Here is a 13,882-nt window from a genome sequence, read left to right as displayed (position 1 = left end):
AGCTACTCATCATCGACTGCAGACTGAGGCAGCCGCTGCTGGTGGAGCTGCCACTGCTCCTACCACCCCACCCCTCCCCTGCTGCCATGCCAGCGGAACGCGAGCGCACAGGGCCCACAGTGTCTGAGGATGGACGTTGGCGCACAAAGGCAGAGACCAACTGACTACATAGGTTGTTTTTATAGTACGTAATTTTGGCCTCCCTCTCAGCAGGTGTGAAAGAGGCCACCATTTTGGACCGGTAGCGAGGGTCCAACAAGGTGGACAGCCAAAAGTCATCCCTCTGTCTGATGGTTATTATTCGGCTGTCGCTACGCAAGCAACCGAGCATGCTATGGGCCATTTGTGCCAAGGAATGCGAGGGACTCCCTGCCTCCATCTCCACAGCATACTGCCACGGTGCGTCTGGGTCCTCTGTCTCCTCCTCCTCCTCCTCTACCAGATGCTCCTGCTCCTCCACTCCTGTCCGCTGAGTGGAAAAACCACCCATTTCACTCAATAATTCCTGAGCACAAATGTCCTCCTCTACCTCCTCCTCTTCTTCCTGTCCTGCCCCCACAGGGGTCATGTGGCGTTGAGATCTGTGCGCCACGTCTACCGCACCCTGACCAGCCATTGTTAACAGCATTTGTTCCAGGACGTGCAACAGAGGAATGACGTCGTTCATCCCATAGTCCTGCCGACTCACGAATAGCGTGGCTTCCTCAAAGGGCCTGAGCAAGCGGCAGGTGTCACGCATGAGCTGCCAATGGCTGACATCTAAGTTACACAGGGGAGTACCTTTATCCGCTTGTAACATAAGGAAATCGGTGATGGCCTTTCGCTGCTCGTAAAGGCGGTCTAACATGTGTAGGGTTGAATTCCACCTTGTTGCAACGTCGCAGATCAGGCGATGCTGTGGAATTCCGTTCTGCCGCTGCAGCTCAATGAGGGTGTTCTTTGCGGTGTAGGAATGGCTGAAATGCATGCACAGTTTACGTGACATTTTAAGGATGTCTTGCAGTGGGATGGTGGATTTTAGGAACCGCTTGACAACCAGATTGAACACGTGAGCCATGCATGGCGCATGGCACAACCTTCCTTGACGCAGAGCAGACACCATGTTCTTTCCGTTGTCGGTCAACATGGTTCCGATTTTAAGTTTGCGCGGAGACAGCCATCTGTCGATTTCTCTGTTCATTACACTCAGCAGTTCCTCCCCTGTGTGACTACGTTCGCCAAGGCATACCAGGTGCAGCACAGCGTGACACCGTTGCGCCCTGCACATGTGATATGCCGGTCGGGTAATGGGACTTGGCACGGGGGTGGCGGCTGAGGACACGGCGGAAAAAGAGGTGGTAGAGGCGGACATGTTTGCTGGACCAAGGACGTGCAAACGTGGAGGCAAAAGCGTCGTGACCTGTCCAAGTTGCTGGTGCGGCTGTGCCGGCACCACGTTCACCCAGTGGGCCGTAAATGACATGTACTGTCCCTGACCGTAGTTACAGCTCCACACGTCAGCGCTGCCGTGCACTTTGGCAGAGACCGACATGCTCAAAGACTGGCCCACCATCTCTTCTACATGTGAATGCAGGGCTGGCACTGCCTTTTGGGCAAAGAAATGACGGCTTGGCACTCTCCACCGCGGCGCGGCACAAGCCATCATTTCTCGGAAAGGTGCTGAGTCCACCAGTTGGAAAGGGAGGGACTGCAGCACCAGCAACTTGGACAGGAGGACGTTCAGCTTTTGCACCGTCGGGTGCGTGCTCGCAAACTGTTGTCTCTTGGAAACGGATTCCAAGAAAGACTGTTGACGGAATCCGAGAAGAGGAGTAGCAGGAGAAGGAGCATCTGAACGAGCGGAAGATGCCAACGAGCGACAACTCCCCTCAGCAGAGGTGTTGGAGCCTTGACTGGCTGATAGAGGGTGATTGACGACGTCGGGTGACGGAGCAAGTAACGGAGCGGGTGATGGAGCGGGGGCTGGGGCAGGCAGAACCGCCGTATCTTTATCACGGTTTTCCCAGGCCAACGAATGGTGACGCTGCATATGCTGACGCAACGCTGTAGTCCCAACATGGGCCCCCTGGCCACGCTTGCATTTCTGGCCACATAGTCGACATACGGCTACGTTTACTTCCTCGGGCGGCTTGACGAAAAATTGCCACACCACCGAGTAGGAAACTTTGCCCCCGCTACTCCTCACTGGCTGACTGCTACTTCCTCCGTGCGCACCGGCACCACTACTGGCCGTGGTGGTAGGCTGCAGTGGAGCTGGTGCTCTACTCCGTGGCCGTTTGGCTCCACTGACACTGATGCGACCCTGCTGCCTCCTGGGCAACCCACCGACTGTTTCGCTCGCTGCCAAGCTGGCACCCTCTTCTCCTGATGATGCGGAAGAAATTGCCTGATGACGACGAGGCAGCCAAGTGCGATCAACCTCCTCATCATCAGGTACGGTCTCCGCCTCACTACTAGCCCCCTCGGCTGCGTCTGGGTCAGGAGACAGACCTGTCTCTAGACCGGCTACAGAGCCACTCTCCTCGCCAGTACTTCTTCGCCTGGCTGCTGAAAAGGCCGATGTCTCCCCCCGTTCCTGACCGCCCTCTGTTAGCTCTTCCTCACTGTACAGTGGGGCTGAGCCCACAGCATGCGATACTTCGCTTGGTGAGGGAACAGCAAAGGACAGGGGCAGGTAGAGGACATGTGATTTCAGTGGGCTTGCTCCCGGGCCATGCCAACTAACGGTTGTGTCTGACGTACCCACCGACCGTTGGCTGTAGGTGTCAGAGGTGACCTGGGAAGAGGAAGACGACCGAGCCAACCAATCAATGACGGCAGGGTTGTCGGTGGAGACACGACCGCTGGATGACACCGGGAGCACTGGCCTCTGGCTGCGAATAGTGCTGCCTCGACCCCTTCCTCTGCTGCCACGTCTGCTCGCTCCTAAAAAATTGCCTCCTCTGCCACTCCTCTGCATGTTGTCTGACATACTCTTTAATTCAACGATTATGTGTCCCTGAGTAACAATTCTCTGGCACTCAGTAACAATTCTGTCTGTCCCTGAGTAAAAATTCTGTGGCCCTAAGTAAAGTTTCTGTGGCCCTGAGTAACAATTCTCTGGCACTCAGTAACAATTCTGTCTGTCCCTGAGTAACAATTCTCTGGCACTCAGTAACAATTCTGTCTGTCCCTGAGTAAAAATTCTGTGGCCCTAAGTAAAGTTTCTGTGGCCCTGAGTAACAATTCTCTGGCACTCCGTAACAATTCTGTCTGTCCCTGAGTAACAATTCTCTGGCACTCAGTAACAATTCTGTCTGTCCCTGAGTAAAAATTCTGTGGCCCTAAGTAAAGTTTCTGTGGCCCTAAGTAACAATTCTCTGGCACTCCGTAACAATTCTGTCTGTCCCTGAATAACAATTCTCTGGCACTCAGTAACAATTCTGTCTGTCCCTGAGTAACAATTCTCTGGCACTCAGTAACAATTCTGTCTGTCCCTGAGTAAAAATTCTGTGGCCCTAAGTAAAGTTTCTGTGGCCCTGAGTAACAATTCTCTGGCACTCAGTAACAATTCTGTCTGTCCCTGAGTAACAATTCTCTGGCACTCAGTAACAATTCTGTCTGTCCCTGAGTAACAATTCTCTGGCACTCCGTAACAATTCTGTCTGTCCCTGAGTAACAATTCTCTGGCACTCAGTAACAATTCTGTCTGTCCCTGAGTAACAATTCTCTGGCACTCAGTAACAATTCTGTCTGTCCCTGAGTAAAAATTCTGTGGCCCTAAGTAAAGTTTCTGTGGCCCTGAGTAACAATTCTCTGGCACTCAGTAACAATTCTGTCTGTCCCTGAGTAAAAATTCTGTGGCCCTAAGTAAAGTTTCTGTGGCCCTGAGTAACAATTCTCTGGCACTCCGTAACAATTCTGTCTGTCCCTGAGTAACAATTCTCTGGCACTCAGTAACAATTCTGTCTGTCCCTGAGTAACAATTCTCTGGCACTCAGTAACAATTCTGTCTGTCCCTGAGTAAAAATTCTGTGGCCCTAAGTAAAGTTTCTGTGGCCCTGAGTAACAATTCTCTGGCACTCAGTAACAATTCTGTCTGTCCCTGAGTAACAATTCTCTGGCACTCAGTAACAATTCTGTCTGTCCCTGAGTAACAATTCTCTGGCACTCCGTAACAATTCTGTCTGTCCCTGAGTAACAATTCTCTGGCACTCAGTAACAATTCTGTCTGTCCCTGAGTAACAATTCTCTGGCACTCAGTAACAATTCTGTCTGTCCCTGAGTAAAAATTCTGTGGCCCTAAGTAAAGTTTCTGTGGCCCTGAGTAACAATTCTCTGGCACTCAGTAACAATTCTGTCTGTCCCTGAGTAAAAATTCTGTGGCCCTAAGTAAAGTTTCTGTGGCCCTGAGTAACAATTCTCTGGCACTCAGTAACAATTCTGTCTGTCCCTGAATAACAATTCTCTGGCACTCAGTAACAATTCTGTCTGTCCCTGAGTAACAATTCTCTGGCACTCAGTAACAATTCTGTCTGTCCCTGAGTAAAAATTCTGTGGCCCTAAGTAAAGTTTCTGTGGCCCTGAGTAACAATTCTCTGGCACTCAGTAACAATTCTGTCTGTCCCTGAGTAAAAATTCTGTGGCCCTAAGTAAAGTTTCTGTGGCCCTGAGTAACAATTCTCTGGCACTCAGTAACAATTCTGTCTGTCCCTGAGTAACAATTCTCTGGCACTCAGTAACAATTCTGTCTGTCCCTGAGTAAAAATTCTGTGGCCCTAAGTAAAGTTTCTGTGGCCCTGAGTAACAATTCTCTGGCACTCAGTAACAATTCTGTCTGTCCCTGAGTAAAAATTCTGTGGCCCTAAGTAAAGTTTCTGTGGCCCTGAGTAACAATTCTCTGGCACTCCGTAACAATTCTGTCTGTCCCTGAGTAACAATTCTCTGGCACTCAGTAACAATTCTGTCTGTCCCTGAGTAACAATTCTCTGGCACTCAGTAACAATTCTGTCTGTCCCTGAGTAAAAATTCTGTGGCCCTAAGTAAAGTTTCTGTGGCCCTGAGTAACAATTCTCTGGCACTCAGTAACAATTCTGTCTGTCCCTGAGTAACAATTCTCTGGCACTCAGTAACAATTCTGTCTGTCCCTGAGTAACAATTCTCTGGCACTCCGTAACAATTCTGTCTGTCCCTGAGTAACAATTCTCTGGCACTCAGTAACAATTCTGTCTGTCCCTGAGTAACAATTCTCTGGCACTCAGTAACAATTCTGTCTGTCCCTGAGTAAAAATTCTGTGGCCCTAAGTAAAGTTTCTGTGGCCCTGAGTAACAATTCTCTGGCACTCAGTAACAATTCTGTCTGTCCCTGAGTAAAAATTCTGTGGCCCTAAGTAAAGTTTCTGTGGCCCTGAGTAACAATTCTCTGGCACTCCGTAACAATTCTGTCTGTCCCTGAGTAACAATTCTCTGGCACTCAGTAACAATTCTGTCTGTCCCTGAGTAACAATTCTCTGGCACTCAGTAACAATTCTGTCTGTCCCTGAGTAAAAATTCTGTGGCCCTAAGTAAAGTTTCTGTGGCCCTGAGTAACAATTCTCTGGCACTCCGTAACAATTCTGTCTGTCCCTGAGTAACAATTCTCTGGCACTCAGTAACAATTCTGTCTGTCCCTGAGTAAAAATTCTGTGGCCCTAAGTAAAGTTTCTGTGGCCCTGAGTAACAATTCTCTGGCACTCCGTAACAATTCTGTCTGTCCCTGAGTATGAATTCTGTGGCCCTAACTAGCGTTTCTTTGTCCCTAAGTAACAGTTCTGTGGCCCTGAGTAACAATTCTGTGTCTGTGCGAGTAACAATTCTGTGGCCCTAAGTAACAGTTCTGTGGCCCTCAGTAACAGTTCTGTGTCTGTGCGAGTAACAATTCTGTGTCTGTGCGAGTAACAATTCTGTGGCCCTAAGTAACAGTTCTGTGGCCTTCAGTAACAATTCTGTGTCTGTGAGAGTAACAATTCTGTCTCTGTGCGAGTAACAATTCTGTGGCCCTAAGTAAAGTTTCTGTGGCCCTAAGTAACAATTCTCTGGCACTCAGTAACAATTCTGTCTGTCCCTGAGTAACAATTCTCTGGCACTCAGTAACAATTCTGTCTGTCCCTGAGTAAAAATTCTGTGGCCCTAAGTAAAGTTTCTGGGGCCCTGAGTAACAATTCTCTGGCACTCAGTAACAATTCTGTCTGTCCCTGAGTAACAATTCTCTGGCACTCAGTAACAATTCTGTCTGTCCCTGAGTAAAAATTCTGTGGCCCTAAGTAAAGTTTCTGTGGCCCTAAGTAACAATTCTCTGGCACTCAGTAACAATTCTGTCTGTCCCTGAGTAACAATTCTCTGGCACTCAGTAACAATTCTGTCTGTCCCCGAGTAAAAATTCTGTGGCCCTAATTAAAGTTTCTGTGGCCCTAAGTAACAATTCTCTGGCACTCAGTAACAATTCTGTCTGTCCCTGAGTAACAATTCTCTGGCACTCAGTAACAATTCTGTCTGTCCCTGAGTAAAAATTCTGTGGCCCTAAGTAAAGTTTCTGTGGCCCTGAGTAACAATTCTCTGGCACTCCGTAACAATTCTGTCTGTCCCTGAGTAACAATTCTCTGGCACTCAGTAACAATTCTGTCTGTCCCTGAGTAAAAATTCTGTGGCCCTAATTAAAGTTTCTGTGGCCCTAAGTAACAATTCTCTGGCACTCAGTAACAATTCTGTCTGTCCCTGAGTAACAATTCTCTGGCACTCCGTAACAATTCTGTCTGTCCCTGAGTAACAATTCTCTGGCACTCAGTAACAATTCTGTCTGTCCCTGAGTAACAATTCTCTGGCACTCAGTAACAATTCTGTCTGTCCCTGAGTAAAAATTCTGTGGCCCTAAGTAAAGTTTCTGTGGCCCTGAGTAACAATTCTCTGGCACTCAGTAACAATTCTGTCTGTCCCTGAGTAACAATTCTCTGGCACTCAGTAACAATTCTGTCTGTCCCTGAGTAACAATTCTCTGGCACTCAGTAACAATTCTGTCTGTCCCTGAGTAAAAATTCTGTGGCCCTAAGTAAAGTTTCTGTGGCCCTAAGTAACAATTCTCTGGCACTCAGTAACAATTCTGTCTGTCCCTGAGTAACAATTCTCTGGCACTCAGTAACAATTCTGTCTGTCCCTGAGTAAAAATTCTGTGGCCCTAATTAAAGTTTCTGTGGCCCTAAGTAACAATTCTCTGGCACTCAGTAACAATTCTGTCTGTCCCTGAGTAACAATTCTCTGGCACTCAGTAACAATTCTGTCTGTCCCTGAGTAAAAATTCTGTGGCCCTAATAACGTTTCTGTGGCCCTAAGTAACAATTCTCTGGCACTGAGTAACAATTCTGTCTGTCCCTGAGTATGAATTCTGTGGCCCTAACTAGCGTTTCTTTGTCCCTAAATAACGATTCTGTGGCCCTCATTAACAAGTCTGTGTCCCTGAGTAATGGTTCTCTGTCCCTAAGTAACTTTTCTCTGTCCCCAATTATCGTTTCTGTGGCCCTAACTCTGTCCCTGTCCCTAGTACAGAGCGGTCTGCCTCTGTTCAATAACTGCAGGCAAATGAAGAATTCCAAAATGGCCGCTATTTATAACTCGACCATTACACAGTGCTGGCTGGCTGGCTGCTGATTGGCTGATGCGATCACATGTAGTTGAGGAATGCATTATGGGTCAGCGCGCCTTGTCTGCGCGCCTTCCCAGACATCCCCGCTCCGTCGCCGCACATGTCAGCCGCCATTTTCTGAAAAATTTCGATTCGCGCGTCCGAATTAGGCTATTTTTCGGATTCGGCACGAATCGAAATTTTTCCGATATTCGACTCGAATTCCACTTCGGATACTTCGATTCGCTCATCTCTACTTATAATAAATACCGTGAGTATACGACTTGTTTGCATGCACACAATACATCAATGTACACATTTCCCATAAGAAATGCTACTGCATGTAAGCCTGAATTGGCTTATGACACTGAACTGCAAGCTGCATAGTAAAGATACATTTAATATCAGATATGTACCTTTTTTCCTTGTTATACTATTGTCTTACCTTATCCCAGAACAGGTACTAATGCTGGCCATTGATTTGATGTCATTTTCCACATGGCCCTGATAGTGACAGTGATCCTACACAATATAAGCACAAACACCTGTCAATGTAGCAGGATCCCCATAGAGGGAAGCAGTTTGTAGGTCCCAATGCCTTTTCCCACTATCGCTCTGCAGCCAGGCACACTTGCACTCTCTCTCTCAGCTTCAGAAACAGTCTAGGGTTGTTGGTTTTGATGTTTTCATAAATGGTTTGAACTTGGATGGGGAAAGTTGGATACTCCATTAACTTGCTATTATGAACTTTGAGGACACTGACACTTGATTCTTGAAACTTGGAACTCTTGTAACTCTAAACACTGTCCCTGTTTATCCAAGAGTGGACAGGTTCTGCAAAGCAGTATTGAGGAGGTTGAGCTCTCCTTGGTGAACAGTCTAGGCAATAGCCTTCCTTCCAGGGAATGGATAAGCTATGCTCTTCAGGAAAAGCTTCTTAGAAAACACCTGGCTGACTTCCTAGCACACAGGAGAGGTGATAGCACTCAGTCTCTAAGATCTCTCCCCGCCTGTGCTCACAGAACACCTCTGGGTGGCCTCCTACCTGTATCCTGCAGGCAGCTTCTCTCAGTGGCAACAGCCTAGATCCTTAGATGACAGCCCTCTCAGCCAGCCTTCAGCAGTAAACAGTGGCTCGATGCTCTCCAGCCTCCTGGCTGGGGTGTCCACTGAACAAGCACATGGCAAGGTGCCCAGGAGAGGCAAACAAACCCCTGGGCAATACTCTCCCCCTCTAGATGAATACAGGGCTGACCCCTGCTCCAGGGGATTTATGCATTCTCCCAGAATCCTCTAGGCCAAGCCTTTCAGGGATTTGCTGGTGCTACATAAATATTAGGCTGCTAATTAATATGCACCTCTATTATCCAGAGCTCCTCCAGGTGAACATGGAGAAACAAACAATCATGTAGCCCCTGGAACACAGACCAGACCCAATTAATCAAACCCAGCTCCACTGGTTACTGTGCGATAAACTAAATTTACCTCCACTAACACCTAAATTTAAACCCCAACAGAATTCCAGCTTCACTAGATAGAGTGAGCCAAACTAAATTTACCTAACAGAACAAATTAACCCCATTAATTACAATGTGCCCAGACTAAATTTACCTATCCTAGCACCTGACTAGGAGAGTGTTACATATACAAGTTATGTAGATATGCAAAATATATTGTGTGACTTCTCTTAAGGCACCACATGGAAGCAATCTGCCCATCTTCAGGTACAGGAACTCTTGGCTTGATCTGGCACAAATTACTTAGCATGCAAAACAAATGACAAAAGACAAACTTTGAGATATAATTGCACTTTAAGTTATTCAGTAGTGGTGTAAGGGCACTTTAAGGATTGGAAGCTACCCCATTGGTGCCTTGCTGCCTCACTATTTAAATAGCTGAAACATTGGTTTCCCCGTCTTTAGGGAACATGGCCTTAAAGTGGAACTAAAGTCCATAATACCTACCTCTCCTTCAACGGTCTGCGGTCCCTTGTTGGCAACCTCTACCCAGCTTCCTCCTGGTTTTGGACAAAAAGAATGCATGTAGAAGCAAGACACTGGGATTTACCCAAGTCATATGCCTGGATCGAGAGCCATGCTATCTGCGTGGGACTGTTCCGGCTGATTGAGCAGATCTGTGGACACTGCATGATTTGTTCAGTGGCAGTAGGGGCTAAAGACTGAGTGCCACCCATGATCTGGACCATTTCAGCTACACTAGAAACACTAACTCTGGGCCCATCTGAAGATGGCCATCCACTGCTATGGCCACCATTACTTGTCATGGTGGACCACTTCATCAAGTTGCAGTAGCCATGCTGACATACAACCAGACCTCCAAGACCGCAATACATTCTGATCAAGGAATCTGCTTCAAAAGTTCGTTCTTCCAGGAGTGGTGCAGTTCACTGGGCATCAGCAAGACACTTAGAACCCTGTATCACCTACATGGTAATGAGACATGCAAAAGATTCAATCGCACCCTGATCCAGATGCTGAGGTGCCTAGCCCAGAGAAAGCAGAGGAAATGGATTCACTACATGACTGAAGTGGTCTGGAAGAACAAACATACATTACGCTCAGTGATAGGTCACTCACCTTGTCAGGTTATATTCAGCCGTATCCTCAGGGACCCACTGTTTTTTGAGGCATTGACCAGAAGCTTCAGACTCTGTCGCTACTAGATATATAATGGTGGCTGGCCGTCATTGCCTCCTGGAGAAGAACTTTCTGGAGAAGTTACAGAACCCAACAATGCTGCTGAACCCATATGTCAACCAGCTCAGGTTCTTGGCCCTAAGGAAGAACCACCAGATCTACTAGTTTTACTGATGGGCCTTACAAGGAGGAATCCGCCTCACATCAAGTTCCTGAGGATTGGGCCCAGACTCAACCCCTGAAATGCTCCCAAGAGTCTAACTTTGGGAATCCTCCTGAACATTTGACATAGAAAGACTTTGTCTAGATTGCAGACCTGCCAGGGACCTCAAGTTCAAGCAGGGCAGAGTGTAGTGTAGCGAAGTGTCCCTTTGCCTGCCTTCCCCTGCAGCAGGCATAGGGCTGTTTAACTATATTATCCAAATTCTCTAGGACTCCCACAATCCCCTGGGATCCCAACATCCTCTGGACTCCTGGACATGCCCAGAGGATATAAATCGTAGCTTCTCCAACCTGTACTCTGTGGGACTTTGCCTGATTGAGAACCTGTGACCGAGCTAGCTTCATACGGCTAGGTACGAAGCCGTAGGCTGCTCCCTATGTCAGAATCTGTGTGCAGGCACCAAAGGGCATAAATGTATACAGTATCAACCTAAGCCCCAGTCACATTGGTGGACATTGTCAAGACAGATTCTCCAGTACAGCCATTTAAAGTGGCATTACACCCAAAAGCAAACATTTATTCTGTTGCAGCTTAACAATTCTTGACCCTAGGTTCACACCTAAGCGTTTTCTGCAGCATTTTGCATAAACGCAGTACAGTCCATTTAACATAATTTCCTATGGGACATGTTCAAATCTCAGCGTTTTCACCCGGTGTGTTTTTTGGAAAGCATCACAGACTTTTTTGAATGCAAAAAGTTGCATTTTCGGTTCTATATACTTCAATGGAAACGCTGCAGAAAAGCATATTTTCTTTGTAAAAACACAAAAGGCATCAAAAACACGGCAAAAAAGCGCAAAACGCAATGCAGAAATAGATCAAATGCAAACTGCATAGGCGTGAACTTAGCCTTAATGTGGAAACTGCATTAGTTTTCTCTTTTAGGCTTTCTTTCCTTTATTTTCACCTGGTGATGCACTTGCCGCCCGGCCTACTGTCAAATGAAAGCGCAGCAAAGATCTCGTCCCTCCGGGAGGGCGTCATATGACGTCATTCCCAGATCGCACTTTGCGCTGTCCACAAGGCCACGCTGTGGCGAGATCTGTCACTGGCTATGTACCTCAGACACTGTGTACCCGTTGCCAGTACCATGTGACCTGCTGTGACCAATCACAGCAGGTCATATGACAGTTGTATACAATGGATGGCTTCCTTTTATGTAATCCATTACACAGCAATCACATGCACAGGCTGGGCCAATCACAGCCCATCTGTGTCATGTGATTAACTTTGGCCAATCACAGCTAATCACAACAAAAAAACCTGAGTGAATTGATTTCATTTAGTTAAATGCTTGCTTATAGCAAATAAATTATTTGCTATAAGCAATAAAAAAAAAAATATTGATCACTTCTCGGAAGTAGTACAGTGTTACTACGGTAACATTATACTACTTTGGTCATAGTGTAATATGAAAAAAAATCTTAAAAAAAGAGAAAAAAATGTTATTAAAAAAAAGATAATAATTTTAAAAAATTTTTTAAAAATTATCAAATTTTTTTTTCATACTGTCATTAGTCAGTGTCCCTGATCACCGCCACACCAGTTATATGATGACGCTGTACTGCACTGGTTACAGTATGTAAAAAAAATTGTGAAAATTATTTATTTAATTTTTTCATTTTCTGAAAAATTCTGAAAAAGAATTACAACTTCAAAAAACTCACCATGCCTCTTATGAAATACGTCGGACTGTCTACTTTGCAAAAGGGGTCATTTGGGGGATAGCTGTACTGTTCTGACATTCTTGGGCCTCAAGAAATTAGATTGGCCGTCAGCACTTCAGGATTGATCAATTTTCAGATACAGTATTTCCCATAGTTTGTGAACTCTATAACTTTCCTACAGACTAAATAATAAACACTGATTTGGGTTATTTTTATCAAAGAAATGTAGCAGAATACATCTTGGCCTAAATTTACGAAGAACAATTATTTATTTGCAAATTTTTATAACAGAAACAAAGAAACGTGTTTTTTTTTCCATCTGTGTCCCATGGAGATTTCCCTCCGCTTCCTGTCCTACAGTCACAACAAAGTGAAGGATTCCCTGGTTGCCACTAGGGTCACTAGAACCAGTGTCCTCATTGGAATCTTTCCCCTCTATTACTGTTCTTGTGACAACCCAAAATTTGGAATTTTCTTTCATTTTTACTTTTGATGATAATGGTAAACAGGACAAATGGAGAGGGTGAATCTCACAAAATGGGACACAGACAGCAATAAAAACTGATGTCCAAAAAACTTTTTGCCTTTAGTTACACTTTAATCAGTTCATGTACAAGGTCTGCCAGCAACTTTTTTCCTGTGCCATTACCATTATGCTGTATCGCCACCTAGTGGGAAAATGTAAGAATTGTTGCTGGCATTCCCGTTAACTCTCAGTTTAAAGGATAGCTTCACTTTTTGTAACATGTTATATGTTACAAAGTGGCTAAATGTTTAGAACTTCTGCCTGGCAGTACTAGGGTTGTTGGTTTAAATCCCAACCATGGCACCACCTGCCTGGAGTTTGCATGTTCTCCCTGTGTCTGTGTGAGTTTCCTCCGGGTACTCCAGTTTCCTCAAACACTCCAAAGACATGCTGGTAGGTTAATTGGCTCCTGTATAAATTAGCCCTAGTATGTGTATGCTTGAATATGAGTTAGGGACCTTAGATTGTACACCCCTTGAGGTTAGGGACTGATATAAATGTACAATACATATGTAAAGCGCTGCAAAAATTGACAGCACTATATAAGTACCTGAAATAAATAAAGTAATAAATAATACATTACACCCATATTCAGGGTGTAACATGTAACTTTTTTGCAGATGCCAAAGCCTCCGCTCCCCCCTGAGTCCCTGTTTTGACAGTGAGCGAGGAATCCCCCCGCTCGCTGTCACAGTCTAAAAAAAGTGGCCATGCGGGGCTCCGCCCACCCAGCTGCGTCATTCATTCACAGCTTCTGTGAATATGAAACCTACAAGTACTGACAGCCTTTGTGGCTGTTAAATTGTGGCTCTCAATGCACTACCAGGATGCTTGTTAAGCGCTGCGGTAGTCCATTGATTCTTCCTGCCAGAGTGCAGCTGCCTGCCTGTATCGGAGGTACGGGCAGACAGCTACACAGACAGTCTGCAGTTTGCAGGACCGTGACATTACACCCACAATCTGCTGATCGTAGATGCAAAGCTTTACAGGTCCCTAACAAAAAAAATAATAAATCAAAAAATTTTAGCTACACAAAAATGTGCATTTAGTTTTTTTTATTTTTGTAAAGGTGATTATATCCTTTAAGGGCTAGTTCACCTTTTCTGAAAATATGAAAAGGTGAACTAACACCACATACCCTCCTTATTGCCCCAGTCCCCACTGTGCTTACCTCCA

At 46.0% G+C, this 13,882-nt stretch overlaps 1 protein-coding gene across 1 annotated transcript in view; it reads right to left on the bottom strand.

Annotated features, from left to right (window-relative positions):
- Window positions 1–13,882, bottom strand: part of LOC149450055 (snake venom metalloproteinase atrolysin-D-like) — a 46,098-nt gene that overhangs the window by 12,856 nt on the left and 19,360 nt on the right. The window contains exon 5 of the mRNA XM_089692401.1: window positions 8,079–8,155. Coding sequence (XP_089548527.1) covers window positions 8,079–8,155 — 77 coding nt within the window. The remainder of the gene's footprint in view (window positions 1–8,078; window positions 8,156–13,882) is intronic.

Source organism: Staurois parvus, unplaced genomic scaffold (genome assembly GCF_062004578.1).
Source record: "Staurois parvus isolate SC_StPar_1 unplaced genomic scaffold, SC_StPar_1.0 ptg000586l, whole genome shotgun sequence".
NCBI classification, from domain to species: domain Eukaryota; kingdom Metazoa; phylum Chordata; class Amphibia; order Anura; family Ranidae; genus Staurois; species Staurois parvus.
Note: the sequence above shows the minus strand (reverse complement) of the source record. Positions and strands in the feature narration are given on the sequence as shown.